At 41.4% G+C, this 22,388-nt stretch overlaps 3 protein-coding genes across 4 annotated transcripts; 1 reads left to right on the top strand and 2 right to left on the bottom strand.

Annotated features, from left to right (window-relative positions):
• Window positions 1–601: 601 nt before the first annotated feature.
• erlin1 (ER lipid raft associated 1) lies at window positions 602–7,871 on the top strand. 2 transcript variants are annotated; one of them, XM_037465360.2, is made up of 12 exons: window positions 602–773; window positions 1,908–2,036; window positions 2,351–2,432; window positions 3,094–3,140; window positions 3,238–3,299; window positions 3,412–3,537; window positions 3,665–3,738; window positions 4,472–4,530; window positions 4,654–4,745; window positions 4,883–4,972; window positions 5,095–5,174; window positions 5,529–7,871. In XM_037465360.2, exons 2-12 carry the CDS (start codon window positions 1,924–1,926, stop codon window positions 5,718–5,720), a joined length of 1,017 nt encoding a protein of 338 aa, XP_037321257.1. In that variant the 5' UTR covers window positions 602–773; window positions 1,908–1,923; the 3' UTR covers window positions 5,721–7,871. The 2 variants fall into 2 exon arrangements, with proteins under 2 accessions (XP_037321257.1, XP_062422758.1); XM_062566774.1 differs by lacking the exon at window positions 602–773 and adding an exon at window positions 1,396–1,416.
• Window positions 7,872–10,287: 2,416 nt separating this feature from the next.
• Window positions 10,288–13,732, bottom strand: spef1 (sperm flagellar 1). The gene is made up of 7 exons (XM_037466000.2): window positions 13,516–13,732; window positions 13,245–13,356; window positions 12,524–12,671; window positions 12,327–12,372; window positions 11,335–11,416; window positions 11,136–11,241; window positions 10,288–10,717 (listed from the first exon to the last, which is right to left on the bottom strand). Exons 1-7 carry the CDS (start codon window positions 13,622–13,624, stop codon window positions 10,604–10,606), a joined length of 717 nt encoding a protein of 238 aa, XP_037321897.2. The 5' UTR covers window positions 13,625–13,732; the 3' UTR covers window positions 10,288–10,603.
• Window positions 13,733–13,777: 45 nt separating this feature from the next.
• adam8a (ADAM metallopeptidase domain 8a) lies at window positions 13,778–21,932 on the bottom strand. Its single transcript, XM_037465995.2, has 25 exons — window positions 21,839–21,932; window positions 21,640–21,749; window positions 21,428–21,501; window positions 21,235–21,313; window positions 20,402–20,478; window positions 19,751–19,982; window positions 19,265–19,342; window positions 19,069–19,137; window positions 18,323–18,492; window positions 18,160–18,241; window positions 17,927–18,069; window positions 17,672–17,849; window positions 17,484–17,573; window positions 17,135–17,330; window positions 16,957–17,038; window positions 16,691–16,871; window positions 16,519–16,605; window positions 16,346–16,430; window positions 15,931–16,042; window positions 15,622–15,805; window positions 15,415–15,462; window positions 15,257–15,307; window positions 15,105–15,155; window positions 14,932–15,012; window positions 13,778–14,667 (listed from the first exon to the last, which is right to left on the bottom strand). The coding sequence occupies exons 1-25, from the start codon at window positions 21,882–21,884 to the stop codon at window positions 14,623–14,625; spliced, it is 2,631 nt and encodes an 876-aa protein (XP_037321892.2). The 5' UTR covers window positions 21,885–21,932; the 3' UTR covers window positions 13,778–14,622.
• Window positions 21,933–22,388: the final 456 nt, after the last annotated feature.

Below are 22,388 nucleotides of genomic sequence, written 5' to 3'. Positions count from 1 at the left end.
ACAGGCATTAGTAAATGTAGAGCATTTAGTCAAGTAAGTACTATTATCTTTAATCTTTAATTTTACCTGATTAATTTAAGGACAAAGAACATCAGCATACAATCATGTCATCTGTGGAAGATCTCTTTGTAACAATGCAAAATGCATTGTATGCAAATCAATACCCTATTTGTTTGGTCATAATATCCTAAAATAAATATCCAGAACTTAGCATCAGTACTTTTACCACCAATTATCCTAACATCCATGTTATCCAACATTCATCCACCAAGTCGTTTTTACCTGACTCTCTACTGTGTTCATTAATAATCTAACAACCGTATGGAAATATGTTTTACAAGAAAACCCCAAATAAATGTAAAATCATTACACTTCCTGCTTTTCATGATAAAACAACTTTTCTTATAAGATACCAATTTGAAGTCCGCTGTAGGTTAATATTAGGGCTAAATTGAAGTTCCGTTAACATAGATACGCTCGTGAAGCCGTCGCCATCTAAATATTTATAATATACATTCCCTTTCATTTCAACTAAACACATTTTTGGACTAAATTAATAGACTTACTGATATTTCCGACAGCACGTGAATGCAGCGTAACGTGTGTGTGAGAACGGGAGCGTAACCTGTGGGAGGCGGGGTGAGGGGGATGGGACGTTGAACGATTAGACCAAAAAGGAATACGACTCGATACAGTGGCAATTTTATTCATCACAAACCACCAATTTACTATCACGTTTACGTATTGACAATTTTATTCCAGCGTTGTGCCAGGTGAGTTAATTCGTTTGGTTTACGCGGGCAGCCTAAGAAGCTAATGTTACTACCGCACGTTAGCTGCAAAGCAACTGACGGAGCCCTAAACCCACCCGATAACGAGAGCTAACGTTACCTAGCTAACGTTAGCTCACCCGCTAAGCTCGGTTAACGTCACACACCCAACATTGTATCAGACTCGGCGATTTCCGAGTTAAATTAAATCCGACTTCCAGTTTGATGGTTTTATCGAAGGAAATGTGTCTGCGTTGCAAACACGTTGCTTCGTGTGTTGACAGGAACTATTCAACGCTACTAGCCTCCTACGAGTAGCCTGATAGCGGAAGCTAACCGGGAACGATGGCTGTTAAACGTTAACCTTCTGCTTTAATAAAGTGATCCTTCTACCCAGGCTGCTGTTGATTGTGCACTGCTCTGTTTCGACATGTTTTAAGGGATCACTTTAGGGTAAACGCTTGCTGTCACACACCCCCACAAACACACACACACACACACACACGATATAAACCTGCTGCAGAAGCAATAAAATGAACGTTAGGTTTCTTTCGGGATGGTTCTTTTGACCTGGATGCCCGTGTGTTGAAGTCAGGATATCCTGGCTCAGTCTGGTGCAGCTACTTGACATAATATAACGAACTGGGTAATGTTCCTTTCATACTCCGTTAACGTGAACTCTTAGAAAGCAATCCCTATGGAGCACTTTCTTAATCTTGCGATTCTAGCAAAGATGCAGTAACGTTATATCTAAGTTATATGCAGTTGCAAAGGTTGTTAAACAAACTGCATTGAAAATTCTTTCATTTAAACATTTCCTGCCCACTTTCTCTTTTTTTTGTTTATCTTGCGTGCACATAATATTTCAGGATAGAATCATCTATGTATCTACCTCCCAATATATGCAAAACAATTCCACAGCTACACAATGTGTAAGACCATAAAGTTTTGAACATACGTTTGAAACGAACGTTACAACCTTCCTGAAGGGTAGGATTAATCACACACTATACACACTATTGTGTGATACTGCCTTAGTTTAGGCAACGTTAACCCAACCCACTGCTAACTGACAGACTGCGTTCTGACCTTTACTTTCATTGTTCACTGTTTATGGTTTTTTTGTCCTGCATGTAGGTAAATACCAGCAGGGATGACGATGCCGCACATAGGGGCAATATTTGGAGCAATAGCAGGAGTGATGGCCATCATGTTGCACTCCTCCATTCACAAGATCGAAGAAGGACACCTTGCTGTCTACTACAGGTAAACACTGACAATTATTTTCAACTTCACAACTACAATATATACGTAATGTAACCCTTAGTGTTTTTGTAATAGGGAGTTATATTTGACTAAATTTGTCCAATGCATAAGCGTACGTGGCGAATGAAGCTGATTCTGCTTTAACTGTTCATGTTCATGAGTTACATAGAAGAGATTTAATGCACAGTTTTTCAATCACCCTCATACATTTCTGTCAAAGCTGAAGTTCTTCAGTTCTTTGGCGACTTTGTGAATATTTTACTTAATCTAATGCTAAGAAGTCAGACCTAATCATTTGTTTGTATTTGTTTTAGGGGTGGGGCACTGCTGACTTATCCCAATGGTCCTGGATACCACATTATGCTGCCTTTCATTACCACATTCAGATCAGTGCAGGTAAACTTATCTTTCATCCATGGAACTTTATCTGCGGCTTGTGCAATGTAAGAGTCCGGAAGCTGCTGAGCCATAAAAAACAAAGTGGGATCTTCTATAAATAAATCAGCTGCAGCATGCAAACAGTTGCCATTTAGCCACGGCTGCAGTGGCTTGATTTTACACCGAGAACGTTTGTTGGGCTTCTAAAAATGCAAAGAATGGAATCCCTTGAAATTGGCAAATTAATCATAATGTAGAATATAGTAACATTTTTTTAAGGCCTTATGCCACTAAGATATTTTTAAACAATCATGTTTTCTGAGCTAAAATAGTATAGTAATAATATCAAGAATATATAGCTTTGTTCATTTATCTGCTGTGACCAGCACAACAGCATTGTTTTTTTATTTTTCATTAATTGAAAACCAAATTAAATCCTTGCTCCCCTTTGTCTGCGAGAAAGGTGACAATGCAGTATATAATAATATTGATTATACTTAACGCATGTATTATTGACACAGCTTAATTTTTAACAAACTTGTACTACTCTACTTGTTTTTTTTACAAGCTATTAACATAGAACTGTTAAATCCCTCCACACAAGTTCATAAATAGCATGTTGTTGGGGAATAATCCTTTTTTATATGATCATGTGATTGTTCAAATTTTTGTGTTTTAGACAACTCTCCAAACTGATGAGATTAAAAATGTGCCTTGTGGCACAAGGTAAGACTGAACTCATTGATGCATGTTAAGAAATTGATCAAATTGTGAAAAAAATAGTCTATTAATCATTAATAATTCAATTTCCTTCTTTTTACAGTGGTGGTGTGATGATCTATTTTGACCGAATAGAAGTTGTGAACATGCTGGTCCCTTTAGCAGGTACAATAAGTTCTGTTGTTTTCATTACAAAACTTCCTTATTTGATGTACGTGTTGACCCAGCCTGCTCTCTGGCATCACAACAACAGTTGCCTTTGTTTGTCTATTTGCAGTGGTGGACATTGTGAGGAACTACACAGCTGACTATGACAAAACTCTAATATTTAACAAGATTCACCATGAACTCAATCAGTTCTGCAGTGTACACACACTGCAGGAGGTCTACATTGACTTATTTGGTAAGAACCCTTTTGCAACTGTTGCATTACTTTTTTTTGATGCAACGCATTAATGGGACCTCGAGCCGTGGTTCCTGTTTTCAAAATCTTGAAATGTTGTGTATTTAAAGAGTCTTTTGTCCTATAGATATTATAGATGAGAACCTGAAGTTGGCGTTGCAGAAAGATCTTACTGTTATGGCACCTGGACTTACAATACAGGTATTTAAACGCACACCATCATAACTTGAAGGAATTTGTTTAATAGTGTAATAAGCTTTGAGGAAGTCGAAGAACAAAGTAGCAGTCCTGTGGTCATCAGTAACTGCTCTCATCGCTGTGAAAGAAAGAAGGTGAACTGAGAGAGGCTCCAAATGAGACGAGGCAGTAGCTCAGGTGATGACGAGACCAACATGTCTGGTCTCTCCTCCCAACCGGCTTTCCACAGATATTTCATATGTGCAAGAAAACATTAAAAAAATATATAATTCTGCTTTCAAAGGCAACAAGAAGTTGCTGTTTAGAAGCAGTTAGCCCGCGTAGCCACATAATGTGGGCTGTGAAAAAACAAAACAAAAAGAAAACCTTCAAACTATCTTAAATAACAGACCTCACAACTGCCACTGACTATGAAAGAAAATTTGTCATGCGGAAGAGAGTCAATTCAGCATTTCCAAGTAATTCCCCTACACACTCGTTTCTAGTACGCCAGCAGCTGAGCTACCTCATGACCATGGTGGCACACGCCGTTAATCCCAGCACCTGCTATAAATCCAGTTTGAGCTGTGAGCCAATGCCAATACACTCTCTGATACTTGTTTTTAATAGTTAAGTGGGGAAAATGTGGCCCTTAACACACACATTTCTGTAAAATATGTTTTCAGATTGATTGAACCCGGTGCATTTTAATTTTCTCTCCTCTTTTCCTCTGTGCTGCTTCAACATCGCGATGAAGGCAGTGCGTGTTACCAAGCCAAAGATCCCAGAGTCGATCAGGAGGAACTTTGAACTGATGTGAGTTTGTAAATCTGTACTTAGGAGTGTAAGCCTCGTCCTTCTTTCCATTCCTCCCTTGTTGCCCACCCACTCAGGTCAAGTAAGAACACAGAAAATAAGATGTGTGTGTTGTATTTGCAGGGAGGCAGAGAAGACTCGTCTGTTAGTAACAGCTCAGACTCAGAGGGTGGTGGAAAAGGAAGCAGAGACTGAAAGAAAGAGGGCCATCATTGGTAAATGTTTTACTGTAAATCAACCCGTTGGGTTTGCAATTGCATGACAGTCATTACAATTTGAGCGGTTTCCCCCTTGCTGTCCCCCTCCACCGTGTGTACGTCTGTTAAAGCCCCCGTCTTGTTCTGTCCCACAGAGGCTCAGAAAGTGGCCCAGGTAGCTGAGATCCATTTCCAACAGAAGGTGATGGAGAAAGAGACTGAGAGGAAGATTTCCGCAATAGAGGGTTAGCCTCACTGCTTTCACTTTTCTCCTCTGAGATGGATTTGTGTTTTCCTGTTTGTGGTGGCGACTGGTAAACTAGTCGGTCATGTGTCCGTCTCATTCAACACTGTCCCTCTGTTTCAGATTTTGCCTTCTTGGCGAGGGAGAAGGCTCGAGCTGATGCAGAGTATTACAGCGCTGAAAAGTTTGCCGACGCCAACAGGGTAAAAAGAAAATGCTATTGACATAATTTTATACACAAACACGGATATGACATCCAATCTAACTGGAGATAGAGTTACACTATCCTGAAGTATATTTGTGGGAGCTACAATATAATTATTTTAATTGTATAATAGTATTATGGATATTGTAATAACATCATTTCTTGCTTTAAAGATGTTTGTAACCCGAGACCGGCTGATCAATATTGAACCATTAACTAACCTAACTAACCAGCTGGGGATGATCAAAAGCTCCCTCCTTTTGTGGCAACAAATCCTCCACAGCCGAAAGTCAACAGCGATGTGACGATTGCTTTTCACACCCGGTTGTCTTTCCCCTAAATCTCTTCACAGGTGAAGTTAACCCCAGAGTACCTGGAGCTGATGAAGTACCAGGCCATAGCATCTAACAGTAAGATCTACTTTGGCCAGGACATCCCCAACATGTTTGTAGAGGGAACCAACGGCCCCCCTAAGCCGGCGCGCTCCCTTCATCCACCCAATGCTCAAGCAGACTTGCTAAAGACGAAGCCGGAGGGGCAATGAGTCCACAGCTGTTCCTCTGCAGAAGACAGGAGAACCTGAGGAAGACTTGTGTTTTGCTGAGGTGGGGCGCACTGAACTGAAGGCGGGGGCGGGGGTAGCTTTTAGCTAGTTTGGTGAGCAACGCACTTCAGTCTTAAATTTAGATGGCAAAGAAAACCTGTAAACATGTAAGCAGATGTGAAAACCAGGGGGGGGAGATAAAGGGATTTATTTTTTGTTTGTTTTACCTTCCACTCTTTTGGGGGAAGTGAAATTTTAGGAATATGAGTGATGCCATAGTTAAAAATCCAAAGCATAATAAATGCTTCTGCTTGGAAAGGCTACAGCACGTAGTCGACCTAATGTACACGTGCTTGCAATTCACTTTGTTGTTTGCAAGACAAGTGATTTTTGGTCAAAGGCTTTTTGTGAATTAATTTCTAGTTGAAAACAGGCTAACAGGTGACGCTAATTAATTAAATGCGGGTTTGTGAATGTGTGTATTGTGGGTACGCCATCTCTGTGCCATCTTCTATTACACTAAATCACTAGTTGGCTCTTCTCTCTCAACACCAATGAATGCGAGGACTGGATCATCACACCTCATATCTAATGCTGCTTGTGGATGAACTTAAAATAGTTGTGAGCATTATACATTTGTCATTAACAGGACTTTTAGTTGGCTGAAATCTTACAGAAATGAAAACTGATCTTAGTTTTATTTTAAAACAATAGCGTTCTGGAAACAAGTGGCCTGGCTTTGTTCAATTTTCCGAGTGGGGTAAAAGCCGACAGATGCTCAAGTCTTTGAGGTGGAAGGGCTGTCATTGTGTGCTTGTAGTATATATAGTGGTGTCAGATTGGTAGTAATGCAGTCTGTTTTCTGTTCGCTTGGTGGTAGTTTTGGGTTTCTGTTGAGAACGCAGTCCCGTCATGCAGACGAGAGGTGATGCACTACGACCTGCTGTGAGGATAAAAGGGGTTTCAGTGGCGTCAGTCAGATGCTAATTTAGATTAAAGAATCGTTAAAAGGAAACACAATGAAAGCGTGGTCTGATAGTGCCACAGGAGGAAGCCGTGATTTGTATTTCTCACACAGAGGGTACCCATCTCCTGTTGATTATGCATGTGGAAATGTGTAGTGGCCTGATTCAAATGATTAGCGGTGTCTGCGAACTCTGCCAGACAGCTTATTCAGAGGACAAAGGAATGTCCATTTTAAGTAAATTCAAATTTATGTCAACAGAAAGCTGCTCAATGTAGGACAGACTTTACTTCATTAAAAATCTAAATTGGGCAGGATGAAAAGTTGAAAACTCCCAAATGATGAATGATTCTTTTTTGCGACAATTCAACTTTGTTTTCTGCAAATATTTGGCATGAGCATCAGAGGCATTTAATAATAGGAGCATGTCTGCCTATCAATGTGTATATATTATAAACTAAATCTCCTTTCTATGATCAATGTTTACATTTTTCTGTGATGCGAGAATTGATGGGCTGCAACGTTTTTCAGTCTCTGCTAAACAAGATCATTTTAATGGAAACACACGGCTCCTAATTACAGTGTTAAGTTACTCATGTGAGAATTTGTTTCACCTCCATCATTTTTGTTGAGACAACAGGATTCGCTCTGTTAAAGGATGAAAGTTCCAAGATCTTGGGCTTTAATAAGATGCAAGTTGGTGCTAGTTTTTATTCTATATTGTGATGCTTTTGGATTTTGTTCAGCTCCATGATAGTACTTCCACTTTTCAGAATGCAAGCCTTAAATAATAAGGGGTTAACCCAAACTTAGATTCAGTGATTCCTAGCTAAAAAGCTCCATTCGAACTTAACTGTGAGACTTGTTGAGAGCTTGGGTGTATAATCCGAACTGTGCATCACACACACTTAAGCTGAGAAAGACTGAACCAGCAGAGGGAACCTCTGGTGTTTGGAAGCTGCTGTGATGTTCACTTGACCTTTTGAATGGCGGCTAACGGCTGCATTCTGCATTTGCTTTGGTGGTGGGTTCAAATAAAGATGCAAAAGAGGAGTATGAATCAATGTTTTTTTTTTGTCAATATTTTGTACAATCTGTGAAACTCAAACATCGAAGAGGTTTATATGCAAATGTTTTCAAGTTTTGACAATGTTCTTATGTAAAATAAAACCTATTTTGGTACCTCTCTTCTCCAGCAGTCCTGCTTTGTGTGTGGACGTTGTGCGTTACACCCGGATGCCACCAGGAGGAAAGCTAACACTGTTAATTAAATGCTCTGGTTAAAGCCCTCATACAGATTTTTACCAAGTGGCAAATCTAATTAAAATACCTTAAGTTTAACAATAAATAAGCATGAACGTTTGGACTCAATTAAAGATCAAATGGATGCTATGCTAAGACTGCAAGAGGAGAACACAACAAATTAAATCCACTACGGTTACACAATGGCTAATGTCTGAGTGAAACTCAACGTTCCCATGTTCTTAGGGACACTTGAACTACACAGGTTGAAGTTTGTATTTTAGCACATTTTTTTCTGTTGATTCAACATCAAATTTCTCTATTTAAGATGTTTTTGATATGATTATAAATGACAGACTATTATTTTTAACAGTGCTTCAGAATATAAAAATCTTATTTGATATCAAACTTATCCACTGTCATTTATTCTACCAAATATTTCAGTCAAGTAAGAATTCACACAATGTGTATTTTGTTGGCTAGTCATTTCTTTAGATGGCTGGTTGCTCATGGCAACACAAAGATGATTTAGCGAATGTTTACTGAATATAAACACACAATCCCTGTTGTTCTAACACACATAATGTTGGTTAACACAGTCTTTAAAATGGGCGTCCTGTGAACCTCAAGTCCTGCCCTTTAGACCGGTTAGTTGCTCACAAAAGGTTTTCCGGGAAGCAGTTTGTTTGCGTGTGTGTGTGTGTGTGTGTGTGTGTGTCTGTGACCGCTGCCTGAATAACCAGATGATGGATAGCTTCCTCTCTTGACCTTTCAGTCCTTACATATCCTGTCCTTGCTTTCTGAAGGCAGTGGATAGTTTTAGTCTGACCCCGGCTCTGGTTTTCATCTGATGCGCGTATATTTGTGAGAAATGTATGATTGCAAAGCATGCCTGTGAGTGTAAATAAACTTTACTCATTCTCATCTTGTTTACCTAACTGAAGAGTTTTTGTTTGTGGACGTCGGGGCTTATTCTATTGGGTGGTCGGACTTGGTGTCAGGGGTCCAAAGCCAGCGGGTTTCAAGCCCTCCCCTCCCAGGACGTGATGTCAAGGTCACGTTTGCTGCTTCCTGGATGAGCCAGCCTTTTACTTTCCTTCCTTTTGTCCCCGATCATCAGATCCTGCATGATGCTTCCAGCCTTGACTCATTCCTGTATCCCCACCCCCACCCCGAGACACAAGGGTGTGGTTCCTCATCCCCGAGTAAAGGTCTGTAAATCTAGTCCCCGAAAAGCAGAATAGGATTCATCATCTGCAGTCAGAGCTGTCCTCAGTAGCTGCTCTGTTCTGCAGTTTTCTTTAACATTCCTTTCCTCTGTGTGTGTTGTTGGTGCACAACACACACTCACGCAAAGAACATTAGCTCTGCTATTTCTCTGCACTTCTCTCCTCTACATTTCTGTGGTGTCTCTCTGGATGGATTGTTTGGTCATTACTTGAGTCATCAGAAATATTTTGGCTCAAAACTTAATTCTGTGTAGCATGATATGTGAAATTTAGGAATGTTTGGATCAAACTATTTGTGCTTGGTTTATGTTTATTCTCCAGTGGTAAATTATGAGTCAACCTTTAAAGGGGCAGTCCATCAGTTTTACACATAAAGGCCAGAGAAGTTCCGAGTGGGGCTTTGTTCTGTGAAAATATCTTACCTTGAGTTAAGGTCCAGTCACACTATGTAAAACTTGTTTTTCTTTAATGGGGGAGGGATCTGTGTGTGAAATTAAAGTCCTACATTTGTTGACTTGCAGTTGACCAATAGCAAACAGCCTTGATGGCTGATTAGCTTTGTCCCACCATCCGTATTTATTAGCATATTGTATTGGAGCGTAAGCTGCTCCACAAAAGAGGGATGCTGGAAAAGTTACAAAGCAAACTGAAAAAATTGATGGTGCAAATTAACCAGAAAACAAGAGTGAGGGGGCTCCAGTGCGGACTGAAGATGAAGAAGCTTGGAGAGCTGCTCCGAGTAGTCTGCCAACTAGTTGTCCACTCAACAGCTAGCTCCGAGTGATGAAATACATGTGAGATTTGTACCTCGGTGTTATATCGCTGTAAGCCTGATAGTAGTGACTGATTGATGGTGTGAAGATGGGCAGCGAGTCCGAGCACCGCCGGACGCTGGTTCTAACCAACAGAGGGGGCGGGATGAGAGGCTACGCAGGGACACCTGCATGTATTCTGAAAAGAGGACGCTTGAAGGAGTGGAAAATTGAGTCATTATTGCCAGGGTCTATCTTTGACCAATTTTCACACTAGAACAGGAACAAGAGTTGCATAGAAAATTAATGATGTCATTTTAGAGCCAATGATAGAGTGACAGAACGTCACACACATAGACAGAACACTGCATATTATTTTGCTGGCTTTATTTCACAGTTTCAATTTCTACTCTGCTGACAATTTGGAATGTGGAAGAGGTTCGTTGATTTATTGGGTACTTGGAGGTCAAAAGTCGTAGGAGGCGGTGTAAAGGCAGGGTCAAAGACTAGTGTTAGTACATAAGCACTTGAAAAACAAATTCTACACACTCCTCACAAAGAAGTAACTAGCAACAGATCAAATGATCAAAAACCATTTATTGTGCATTCTCATTTGCTATGATTTAAACACAAAATACGCAATAGCATATAAAGCTCTGAACTAGATAAATCCTCTTCAAACAATCACTTTCCGTCTTAGCGTGTATTGCCTTTTGCTTTGTATATCTCCAGATGCCGCACCAGATCTTCAATACGCTTGTCCTTCAAGTGAACCAGATGCTCTAACCTCTGGACTTTCATCTGCAGGATCTACATGCACAAACACACACACACGCAAGGATGTGGTAAAACTAGGTGAGGTTCATTTTGTAAACGGAATTGTCTAAATGAAAACTTCCTATAGTCGTAAAAGGAAGTGTTACACATCTGTGTCATGTGCAGATGTGGCCACAGGCAGAGAGGTTATATCCGCCGAACAGATACTGACTCACTGACCACTGCTGACAGGGTTCATGACGCATAAATGTATCACACATGCCCAAATGTCTCTCTCTCTCTCTCTCTCATATACACCTGCAACAATATTATATATGTGACAAAGCTCTTCCTCAGCAGAACATCAAAACGAAAGATTTTGGTTGCAGATGTTGTAACAGTCAGCAGGGCGTTTACAGGATTGGTATGTTTGTGTGTGTGTGTGTGTGTGTGTGTGCCTGTGTGTCTCTACCTCCACAGTTTCCTGCAATGCCATGATATCTTGCTCTTTTCCCTGCAGGACTAGTCGTAAAGGAGGGCCCATGTCTGGGTAAATCTGCGCTGTATGTTGCAGTTTACTAAATAACAAAAAACACAGATGACACATTAATACTATGAACACTGCTTTTGGTTAGTTAAGTCATATTAAAAGAATAAGGTTTTGGTTATACCCGTTTTTTATTTTGCTCTTTTCATCTTTTATCGTTTCTCCCGCCGTCCGCGCCACACATATTGCTTCAGTTTGACGAATTTCTGAAGACAATACAAAGCAACGATAACATTTCTCCAAGTATAATGTGAAAACATGATGACTAAAAACTTTTGGCTGTTAGAAACCTAAAGGGACTCATCCACTAAGTCTTACAGACAAAACTAGGACAAAGGGAGGAGAATAAGAGGCAGAAACAGGGAAGTAAGATTAGGAGGTGGAGAAAGAGAAAAATGAGGAGGCCTTTAAGTCCTGCAGTGCTGAGACTAATCCAGTGATAAAGGCCATCTGGTGATGTTGGGAGCTGATAAGAGGTGTGGCTGATAGCGGATGGGGAGTAGATGGAGGTAGAAAAGCAAAAGGGAGGAGGCACCGGCCTGGGGTCAGCGTTACAGGGATGTTAAAGCAACAGATGAGGTGTGGCAAACGGAAAAAAGACACGTCACTGACTCCCTCCCTAAAGGTGGTGGCATTCTCTAATCTTTCCTGTCTGATGCTGTTAAATGAATGTCTGTCTCCGTGTGGCCTCTGCTATCTGAGGAACAGATTAGCATTAGCATAGAGATGTGAGCAGGACACAAATGCTGACAGTATCAGCGCAGGCTGAAGAGGGAAGGGAGTAGAAGCAGAATCAGTCACCACACATTCCTTTCAGGCACAACATAACTCATCAGTATGTCTCATTATGCTGATTTTGTGTTTGTCATCATACCAGCAGATACTGCACCATCTAAAATTACACCCAATTCCTTCCCTATTGCGAAAAAATGGCATATTTATGACAAATTCAGTCCAGACTGACTGTGTCAGCTTTTATAATTGACAAATTTTCCTAACTGATGACATATGATCCACAGGGCTTGTGGTAAAAACAGTATGACATTCTTCTTCAGCAGTCAATGTTAATGTTTTTAACAATTGTAAAAAATATATTTTTCATAACATAATAACTACCTGTATAAGGTTCCTCCTGGTTTGTGGTGTCATAGTGTTCCAAATCCTGATTTCAGGGGGAAAATGTGTTCAAAATATGATTAGTTTTCAAGCAACAATAGAAGGCAGGTGACCACAGTGACTGTTGTCAATTTTGTCATTAGCCTTCGAATGTGCTAAGTGCGGTCTCTGAGCATGCAAACGCATAAAGTTCACACCAGTCTGTTCTCTGTCGTTTGCTTTAGTTTCACGTCTATCTTCTCTCTGAGGGCGCTCAGCACAGGCTCGATCACTCCCGCAGTGTTCAAAACAATCCTCTTCACTGTGTCCTCGGGCACGTGAAAGTTCAGCTTGGAAAACACCCTCCTGTTCACAGAAAAAAAAAGATGTCTCTAATGAAAATAACAAATACGCAATACACATGGAATAAAAACCAAGTGAGTTCTAACAGGAACCATATTGTTCCACTTATGATGGTGATGGATACAAAAAAGGTGGCAATTTGTTTAGAGGGAAGCGCTATAAATCCCTAGCTGGCTATGTGCCACATCCCTGGCCTGGGAGAAGAAGGGTGTGTGTGTGTGTGTGTGTGTGCTGGTTCTCATGACCAGATGCAGAGGCTCAACAAAGGTCCTGTATCAACGTGTGTCATATTGTACTGAAAAGTATTTACAGTCATTTGGATTAGGAGATATCCATTGCGGTACCAAATGTTTCTGTGGAGTGTAAGAACGTTTTGGAGGGATGTGGACATTTCGACAAAGTCTGGATTGTGAAAATGTGAATCTTTGCAGCTCAGGGCTGTGTGGCTATCATGCAGACGCCTTCCTTCCTATTTACAACCGATTTTGGTGGTCTCAATTCATGTGTTCCTCCAATAACATAAACAGTCACGTGCACGTCGAATAAGCAAATAAAAGCATCATCGTTATGTCTTGCCTGTTGAGAAGGTTCCAGTTGCTGAGCTTCTGCTGTGTGGAGTTTGCCGACACATAGTTGTGCAGGTCAACAAGCTTTGGAAGGAAATATTTAACAACCTCTGCAGCCATCACTACAGGGGGTTCATCAGTGAGGCGGAGTTAGTTCAAGCAGATACATAAACATAAAATGCACAAAAAAATAGATGCAGGAGAAAAACATTTTTACGAGTTCATACTTGCTGCTTCGCCTCCCTCTGGGCTGCAAGAGCCGAATGCTAAGTTGTGATTACCTGCGTCGCTGAAGTCTCTTGTGATGTGTCTTTTGGGCCGGGAAAGAGATATTTTATCTATCCATGCATACAAATCCTGAAGTTCCTGTTCGTTCAATTCTCGGTTCATTATTCTGGTCCGTTTATAAGATCTACGGAGTTAGCTAGCTTGTTAGCTTCGATCGAAAACAGGTTGTCTCGCGCGTTGCTATGCAACCGCTGGTTAACCACAGCAACAAAGATCCAGGCCCTTTAAATGATAAATGACTGATTGAACACTGATTGTCGTGATTCACTTTAATTGTTAGCTCCAATGTACAGACAAAAAGAACATCTGAGGAAATAGGAACGGTTCAAATACATTTTCAGTTAATAGTTTGCAGGATAAATTAAGGCAGAATACCCACTGTAAGGAAGAATTGTGGGTATTGTGAGTGAAGGATTAGGCCTGCTACGTAGAATGAGCAATATCAAATCCCTTCGAGAAATAGGCTTCAATAAGATTAGATCAATAAACAAAACAGCGGAATGTAAAAATTCTGTCTCATGTTAAGCCTGGTACCTATAGGTTAGTACAAAAAAGTTCAAGAAAAAGTCAGAACCTTTATGTCATGTCCTTAATTCAAATTCCTTTTAAAGTGCCTGTGTTGGCGCCACATTTAAATAACCTTAACAGCACGATTCCTTTTAAAAGCAGTACCAAAACGCGAGTGAAGGAATGGCAGCGGAAAAACAGGTACAGCATCAACAATAGTGCAATTGCCTCACTAAGTGTGCAAGGATCCAAATCAAGACATTTCCCTTAAAATACAAAACACATCATCATGGCTGTATAGCCATTTGTCATTTATAAAGCACAACATGTCCATCACAGCTTCAGGTTTAGCAGTCAAAATTCAGAAGGCTTTCATGACCAAGACACAGACGGTGGTAATCCTCAGGTAGACCATAAATGACAAAAAGCTCGGGCACGTATTATTGCCGATCCTTCAGTGGATCTTGCTTCCCCTCTAAAACAGACGAGCGTTGCTTGAGAGGATTTCTAGTTCCTTCTTAGGTGTGCCAACAAGAATGTCCTCAGTCAGAGGATCTGAGGAGTGTTTACAGCAGGCTGAATTATTCCCCCTGTCATCTGGGCCTGCTGGGGGGCATCAGGGCAGCTCTCCCTGCAAGCTAGAAAAAACAAGCACTGTTAATAAACATCACCAGACTCTTAGTTGTTTAGTGCTGGCCGGTATAAGTGTATGTGGTAACTAACTCACCAACACTGACCCGGAATTCTCATTACAATGCTATGCCGGCGCAATGTCACAAAACCACAGGCATCTTTATAAACGTGAATGCCTTGAAAAACGGTAGGAATGTCTGAGTACCAGCCGCCAGGATCTGGAGGATTTAAGGAAGGCAGGTTGACTCTTTTTCCATCTGAATACATACCAGCTGAGTGTGTGGCAGCGGACAACGGACCGCAGAGGGCTTTGGCTTCACTGGAGGCATCGGAGGCGTTGGTTTCGTGATCTTAGAGAGAAGATGTTCACAGTGTGTTAAACGTGTCAATGCTGACATACGTATATTGTAGGTAATATTCCTGTAACATTAATGTCACTTACTGGCTTTGTTGCAAGTGGTGGCAAAGGTCTCGATGGAGGTAGTGGCTTATTCTGACAGAAAATAAAAAGAACAACGCAACACAATTTAATAAGAGACCTTAGAGATTAGAGACCTCGAAAATAAAATAAAACATTTCTATATGTATGTTTACCTCAGCATAAATTGGCTTGCTTGAAACAGGCTGCATGAATGGCCTCACAGCCTAAAGAAATATAGTATTTATTGGTTTGAATACAGCAAGATCACATATGTGTGCGTGTAGTATATATACTACACATTAACAAAAAGGAAAACAGTAGACCAGATTACCTGTTGAATCTTCCCTGGCTGAGGTAGAGCTGACAATTTCTTAGGTGGCTGTAAGAGACAAAATCTGAGATTAGAGAAGGTGAAAGCTTGATTTGTCTTTTTAAACCATAAATCTGAATGGATTTCCCGGGTAAAATATCAATGGTCCTGATAATGATTGAGAATAAGCCTGTAGCTCATCAGTTGTATTGTGTATTAGAAGCTCACCAATGGAGCTGCTCTGCTGGGCGTCAGTACTCCAGCATGTGGTCTTGCAGAGGACAAAGGTTTACGGGCTGTCGATTCCACAAATATGGGCTGGCTGATGTGTGTGGACCCGAGACGGGGGCTGCCTCGTGCCCTGCTTGACCGAAACAACGGGTTGGATTGTCCTGAGTTTGACTGGAAGCATCTGGGAACAAACACACACGGACGCTAAAACGGACCGGATGGACACGTCCATGTGGCTGAATGTACAAACATGGTGATCAGTGAGTGAAAGGAGGAAGGAATATTTTCTAATAATGATCCCTGTACCTCTTTGCTGGTCGCCTTTTTTTGATGCAGCACATCAAACTTCCAATAACCAGAACCAACAGCAGCAGCATGCCGACCACCGATAACACAATAAACACCACCAGACCTGCATCTGCGCGCACACACACACACACACACACACACACACTGATTGTGACAATATTCCTTTAGGGATGAGCCAGTTACAGAGTACGTCACTCCCTCAGGATAAGACATAACACGATTACTGCATTTGTACCTAACTAACTGGGGAATTCCATTAAATCAGTATTCACCAGAACAGAACACGATTGTTAGAATGTGATGTATTTCAAGTATTACACCGTGGTGCAGAGCAGAAGAGGAACATTCACAAACAGCCGTGTGTAAAGCACGGCCATCAAAAGGTCAAGCACATAAATACTGTTATTATTACCTTCAGGGAGTTCAGACTGTTCCACGTTGCAGAAAGGTGGGGCCCAACCGGGGTCGCAGTGACACTTACTCTCATGGTTGCAAACCTGCCACGGATCAAAATCCCAGTCAGTCGGTTATGTTATCGTGGCTGTACGTTCCTCCAAAGTGGTGTGAGGGCAACACATTTCTCACCCCGTGGTTGTTGCATTTGGCTGAGCAGTCATCTCTTCCGTATACTTTTATGTTTTGGATGTCTTGACATCGTTGATTGTAACATACCTGGTAAGACATTTCAGGTATGTTACACAATTCAATATATCTGGAACCCAAATAGTGTTAACAGCAACCTGGGCACTTTTCTCACCATGTTGTTTCCACATTTAGTACCAACAGGCACCATGCCCAGATCTGCGGGGTAGTTATCTTCAGGGTTCATAGATGCCGCATTGCAAATGTCTCCGTTTCCCACTGTGTAGAAGGACTTCCTGGATGTCACTGGAAACTCCCAGCCTCCCGAGCAGAACAGAGTCCCACAATATTGATCTCTGTAACCAAAAACCGCACAGCGATGAAACCAACGATACCGCAATATGTAATATCTCGCTGCTGTAATGGCTGGAGGTGACATACCGGCTTGAACATCTTTGGCTAAACAGCGTCCTTTTGCAGTTTCCGTGCGTGTAGAAACAGGCATCTGAGGCTACGTCAGCATCTAAACAGAATCACAGCAGACGAGATAGCTGCAGACGTAGGAGTGTTGACATGCCAGAGAACATCTGAAGCGGACCGTAATTCACTGGTGTGATACCTGGTCCCCAGAGTCTCTTGCAGTGTTCCCGCTGCGATGGACATCTTCCATTGTAGCAATAGCCTTTTCCACGGTTGCAGGACAGGCCATTCTGGGTGTATGCGTCAGTCGGACAGGAGGCGGAGAAGCCAGTGCAGTATTCTGCCAGGTCGCAGTTTCCGGTCTTTGGTCGGCAGACACTGCCTGTCGGTTTCAGCTGCAGAGCCGAGAGAAACACAGATGGAGATGTACCAATCGTGAAGAGAGGACACTCACACATAATCAGCCAGACGGCGGAGTCAGACAAAGTCTAGCTACATGGAAACACAGTTATCATCGGAGCTACTTCAGCTACAGATAGTGGACATACTTGGCATTTGTGGCAGCACTTTCCTTCTGCACACTGGGCTCCTGCACTCAGTTTACAGGTAGTGGCGTTGCAGCAAGGATTCTTGCATTCCTGCGAGTCGGAGAGAGGGGTGCAGATCATTACAAACCATCTCTCTCATGTCCTGATGTTGAGGGATCGTATGTGTGCACGCCGCGTGTTGCACAAACCTCTACCGTGCCACAGTCACACTCCTCTCCGGGCTCCAGGAAGGCATTTCCACACACCGGCCCTCCATAGTTGCGATCAGCAGCGGGAGTGTCAAGCAGGCAGGCGGGGTTGATCTCCTCCAAGAACCTGCTGAGCTGGTGCTGACTGCAGCTGCTGAACAGCTCAGGATACACGATGCTAGAACAAGAGACAAGAGAAGGTAAATTTGGGTTTAAATTTGGAGGGGTTATTTGAATGAGGGAAACTGAGCTTACCCGACGCTCTCGGCCATGATGCAGCCTCTTTTGGTTGTTAGGGAGCCGCAGACACAGTTTTCAGAGTCATGGGTCAAACCCAGGTTGTGACCCATCTCGTGTGCAATAGTAGAAGCTACTCCTATTGAGTTAGCGTTATGGTCCTGTGTATAGTAGATAGAAGAGGAGTAGAAATGAACTTGATTACCTTTCAATTTATATATGTGTACCCAGAAATGTTCTGGTATACTGACCTCATTGACGGCTCCGGAGTTAGACGTGCACATTGCATTGGTGTTGGCTAAGCCGACAGTAGATCCATTGAAGTCCACACCGCTGGGTGACAAAGAGGAAAAGTCAAACACATCATCTTGGCATCGTGTTTTTAGTTGCTGGTTAAAAACAACTGGGTCTTACGTGATGAACTGTGCGTTGTCGTGTTTGGTCCTCTGCAGCAGACTCCGCTGACGCCACTCAAGGAAGCGGCTGAGGGTGAGCTCAGGGTCAGTGCTGACCTCAATCTGATCTTTGTATGACCAGATATCCAGACCCACCATCATCACACGGATACCCACCGGGCGATACAGCTGAAACACAGCAACATGTCAGCACAAAATAAAGTGGAAATCAACCTAAAACGGAAAGAATTGTGGAGTAATGCTACACATCATCGGACCAGCTAACTTTAGTGCTGTCCCAGGAAACCACTGTTGGGTCTAGTGCAGTCTGACAATATATTCCTGCTGGACTCTTCTCTTTCAGAAAGAGGATTGGGAGATATGTGTGAAACATAACAGCTTAGGTGGGAAGATTCACAGTTAAAGTTAGATTTTCACAGTGAAAGAATTTGTCCTCTACTCGGATTGGTCGTAATCGAGTCGGTAAAGACAAGATAGTATCAGGACAGATTTGATGTATTTAATCCACATTGAAAATGATATCTGATGAAGTGCCCGACACGTGGCTTTCTGTACTATCTGCCACTAATTAAAAACACAAATTACTGTTACACTACTGTAATTACACTACATCAAATAAACCTTTGACACTCATTTCAACTTCAGAATGCCTTTATTTTGCAGTCGTATCCAAAAGTCGGTTTTCTTGTATTTTACATAACAGGGTCATTTCATTTTTAACTAAAAAACAAGAAATAAACATACCTTGTCCACGTGGTTTGCTATTTCAAGCGCTCTGGCTTCTACTGTCTTCCTACTGCCAAACTTTTTATACTAAAAATAAATGATTGTTTGAATTAGTGATACAACAAGCAACAACTCAGACATTAAAGATGCTACTTTTTATGTCTATTGAGGAGATCATTATCATTAATAGGATAAAGGAAATAAGGAATCAAACCTCTGTGTTGTCGACCACCACAACCAGCTCCACTGTCTTGGCTTTTCCTGCAGGCTCTTTGGTCTGTGCCCTGCTTTTCTGAATGAGACAAAAGGTGGAAGATATCAACAAAACTAAAAGTGTGTATAGTGAGATTTGTACACCGCCTTTCAAAAACCTTTGAATGATTATTAAATACATATATATGGTTGGATCATATTTTTATTACAATAATTGCAAAATATATACAAATTAAGTTAATCATGCTATCCAATAAGAGTTTCTAAGTATATTAATATGTCATTTTTCCTTTGTCTCAAATTATTACAGTGAAACTGATGCTTATGTGAAGTGCAACAAAAACTTTTGTGATTGTTTCTCGTGTATCAAGGGGAAATTGTTCAATTAAGTGTTTAAATGTAAGAATGCAGCAAGAAATATTGGATATCAGCTGTAAGCTTGAAACACTGGTGTATTTCTGTATGTGTCCACGCTGTGCGTCTTTACCAGGCTGCCGAGCTGGAACAGACCAGAAGGACGAGCTCCGTGATCATAGAAAGTGGTTGTGTTTCCATGGGAACAAGAGCTCCTCTTCCTCCTCAGGTGTTTGTAGTTGTAAACAGCATGGAGACCCTCATCGCTGTGAGCTCTGGAGCTCTGTCCGTCACCATGATGTCCCGCCTCTGTGCCGGCCAGAGGTTCCAGAAGGTACATTTGGTCCCGGAGCCGCACAAACCCGCTGTAGTTGCACAACAGGAACTTCAGAGTGAACACAGGAAAACCTTTTCTTTTTCCCCAGCATTTGTTATTCTCAAACAGATCTCCATTTAACTGATAAGCAGGCTTGCCTTTGTTGATTAGCTTCTACAGACATTGACACTAACAGTAGTTTAAAGCAGACAGAAGACAGCTTTGCATGGCCTTAGTTGATCAGGGTTCAGGTTTTCAGACACGTCCGACGGGACCGACCCTGTCTTTGGATTGGACACACTGCTCATGGGTCACAGGGGGCGACTTCCACTCTCTAACCACTATGGAGATCATTCGATTTGGCACTATACTTTGAGAATCAATAACTTGTCGCGATAGTAGTATAATAATAGACATGAAAATGAGAATGAAAAAAATACATACAATCCATTGACATCCATTACTCACTTTATTCCTGAGCAGAGTCCCACGCTGGCAGAGGAGTCCTCTACTCCCACGATGTGCCCATGGTAGTAGCAGTGAGCCTGAACAGACATTCTTTATTTGTCACAGACTCAAAGGAAGAATTTCAACCTACACCTTTGTTCTTTTTATCATGATCAAGCACAGTACAAAAATGTGGTGTAAATTGAAGAAGATGATATTGTAGATGGAGAATGTCAAGGTAAGGTGAAATGACTAAGATGAATCTTTGTGATGTAATATCCTCTTTTACATGGAACTCAAGCATTTCAGAGTGATGTCATTTTTTTAAATGAGGAACTTTGTAGTTCAGGAATCAGGAAACGTTTATTGCCATAGTATGTTGTACATACATGGAAATTGTCTTGGCGGAAGGTGCATGAAGACAGAACAATAAAGACAACATAGTGCAAATGAGATAAAAATAGAATAAAATAAAAGTATAATAAAATATAAAATATAAGCTATGGGTTAGTACGCTAAAAACTAAAGCTATGGGTTAGTAAGTTAGTTGAGAAACCTAATAAGTTAATGGTGGAATCATAACTTTTTAAATGAAAAATAACTGGAAGATATTGTATAACGCTGGTAGATGAAAAGGATAGAAATGATCAGTCTTGCTGTACAGTGAAATACATCTTTGGTAGTATTACATCAGCCTAATTCCAGACCACATTCCATGAATAGATGAAATCAAACATGTCAGACTACGTAATCTAAATGACAAATGGTTCCCATAAATCACACAAAAATGCAAAATTATCATAAATACAAGAACGACATCATGTTAGTGAAATAGAAGTGATGAGGTTCCATACCGTGAGATCTGGAGTGGTTGTGACTGGAGTGCCCTGATCAGAATAGTGGGTCACAGAGAACTTTTTCCCGACGAGATCTCTGAGAAGTAAAGTTGTATTTTGTTCTTTATGTCACTAGCATTGACACATGAAGAATCAAAGTACACTATATAAATGAACCCAAATGCATTAAAAGCATTTTAAGTTTTCTCACTTGTTCCTTTCAAGGTGCAGTGTGTAGTTTTGCCCTGCGATCGTCAAAGAGTACTGGAGTACATCAGGATACGTCTACACACACACACACACACACACACACACACACACACACACACACACACACACACACACACACACGCACACAGATGAAACTTTAATACATCTTCCCAAAGATTCAAATCTATCAGACTTGTAGATAGAGTGTGTTACCTGATGTGTAGCAGCATCTTTAAGGAGAGATGGATCCCTCAGCCTCTGAGGTATCACTGTTTGGTACTTTATCACATGAGGTAGAGTCCTCACACTGCCAGCAATGATTCCTGCAAGTACCGGGGATATTTTAGGAGATTGAAAAAAAAGAAACAAAGAGAAAGAAACAAAAAGAAGTGAAAAAAAAGACAAGTCGTACCCCACGAGGAGAGGAAAATCCATATAAAAGATCCAGAATGTGGCATGTTGCTCTACCGGACGGACTCTGTCATTGTGAGCTGGGAGGTCTGAAGAAAAAAGGCTCTCCAGCACTCCGCCCTCTTTGCTGTGTAATATCCTGAAAATCACCAATCGCGGGTGACAAACCACATGAGTCAACCAGAGGATGTAGATGTGGAAGAAATCGTGAGTCGTTGAGTAAGCCAATTGCACATCAAGCCACGTAATTTTACAGGAATTCAAACGTTCTGACCTTGTTTATAAAACGTGTAGAAACTTTGCAGGTTTGAGCACGAAAGTGGGCTCTGCCATTAATATATTTGTGATGAGACTTTAAGCTCTCTCTGTTGTCATTGTCCATCCACCACCACCACACAAACATAAAACATAATACTAGATCGACTCTGTTATACAGCTGAATGAGGGAATATAGGAATATTCAATGTATGCGATCACGGGAATCACGTCATTTCATAAAAAAACACACCGTGTGCCCAACATCAAGTGACACGGACCTACTGAAGCCAAAT

The sequence above is a fragment of the Pungitius pungitius genome, chromosome 13 (assembly GCF_949316345.1).
Source record: "Pungitius pungitius chromosome 13, fPunPun2.1, whole genome shotgun sequence".
In the NCBI taxonomy this organism is placed as follows: domain Eukaryota; kingdom Metazoa; phylum Chordata; class Actinopteri; order Perciformes; family Gasterosteidae; genus Pungitius; species Pungitius pungitius.
This window is presented reverse-complemented; position numbering and strand designations above follow the sequence as displayed.

What these genes read in the sequence shown, in the direction of transcription:
- spef1 (XM_037466000.2), bottom strand. Translation starts at nt 13,624, where the DNA reads ATGAACCGAGAATTGAACGAACAGGAACTTCAGGATTTGTATGCATGG. An exon ending in AAGAGACTTCAGCGACGCAG is followed by an intron (nt 13,357 to 13,515) that starts GTAATCACAACT and finishes AACCCCCTGTAG; the next exon opens with TGATGGCTGCAGAGGTTGTT. An exon ending in CATTGCAGGAAACTGTGGAG is followed by an intron (nt 10,718 to 11,135) that starts GTAGAGACACAC and finishes TTGTGCATGTAG; the next exon opens with ATCCTGCAGATGAAAGTCCA.
- adam8a (XM_037465995.2), bottom strand. Translation starts at nt 21,884, where the DNA reads ATGCCACATTCTGGATCTTTTATATGGATTTTCCTCTCCTCGTGGG. An exon ending in ACTCCGGAGCCGTCAATGAG is followed by an intron (nt 18,070 to 18,159) that starts GTCAGTATACCA and finishes TACTATACACAG; the next exon opens with GACCATAACGCTAACTCAAT. An exon ending in ACAGTCTGAACTCCCTGAAG is followed by an intron (nt 16,043 to 16,345) that starts GTAATAATAACA and finishes GTGTGCGCGCAG; the next exon opens with ATGCAGGTCTGGTGGTGTTT.
- erlin1 (XM_037465360.2), top strand. Translation starts at nt 1,924, where the DNA reads ATGACGATGCCGCACATAGGGGCAATATTTGGAGCAATAGCAGGAGTG. An exon ending in AGGAGGAACTTTGAACTGAT is followed by an intron (nt 4,531 to 4,653) that starts GTGAGTTTGTAA and finishes TTGTATTTGCAG; the next exon opens with GGAGGCAGAGAAGACTCGTC. An exon ending in AAGAAAGAGGGCCATCATTG is followed by an intron (nt 4,746 to 4,882) that starts GTAAATGTTTTA and finishes TCTGTCCCACAG; the next exon opens with AGGCTCAGAAAGTGGCCCAG.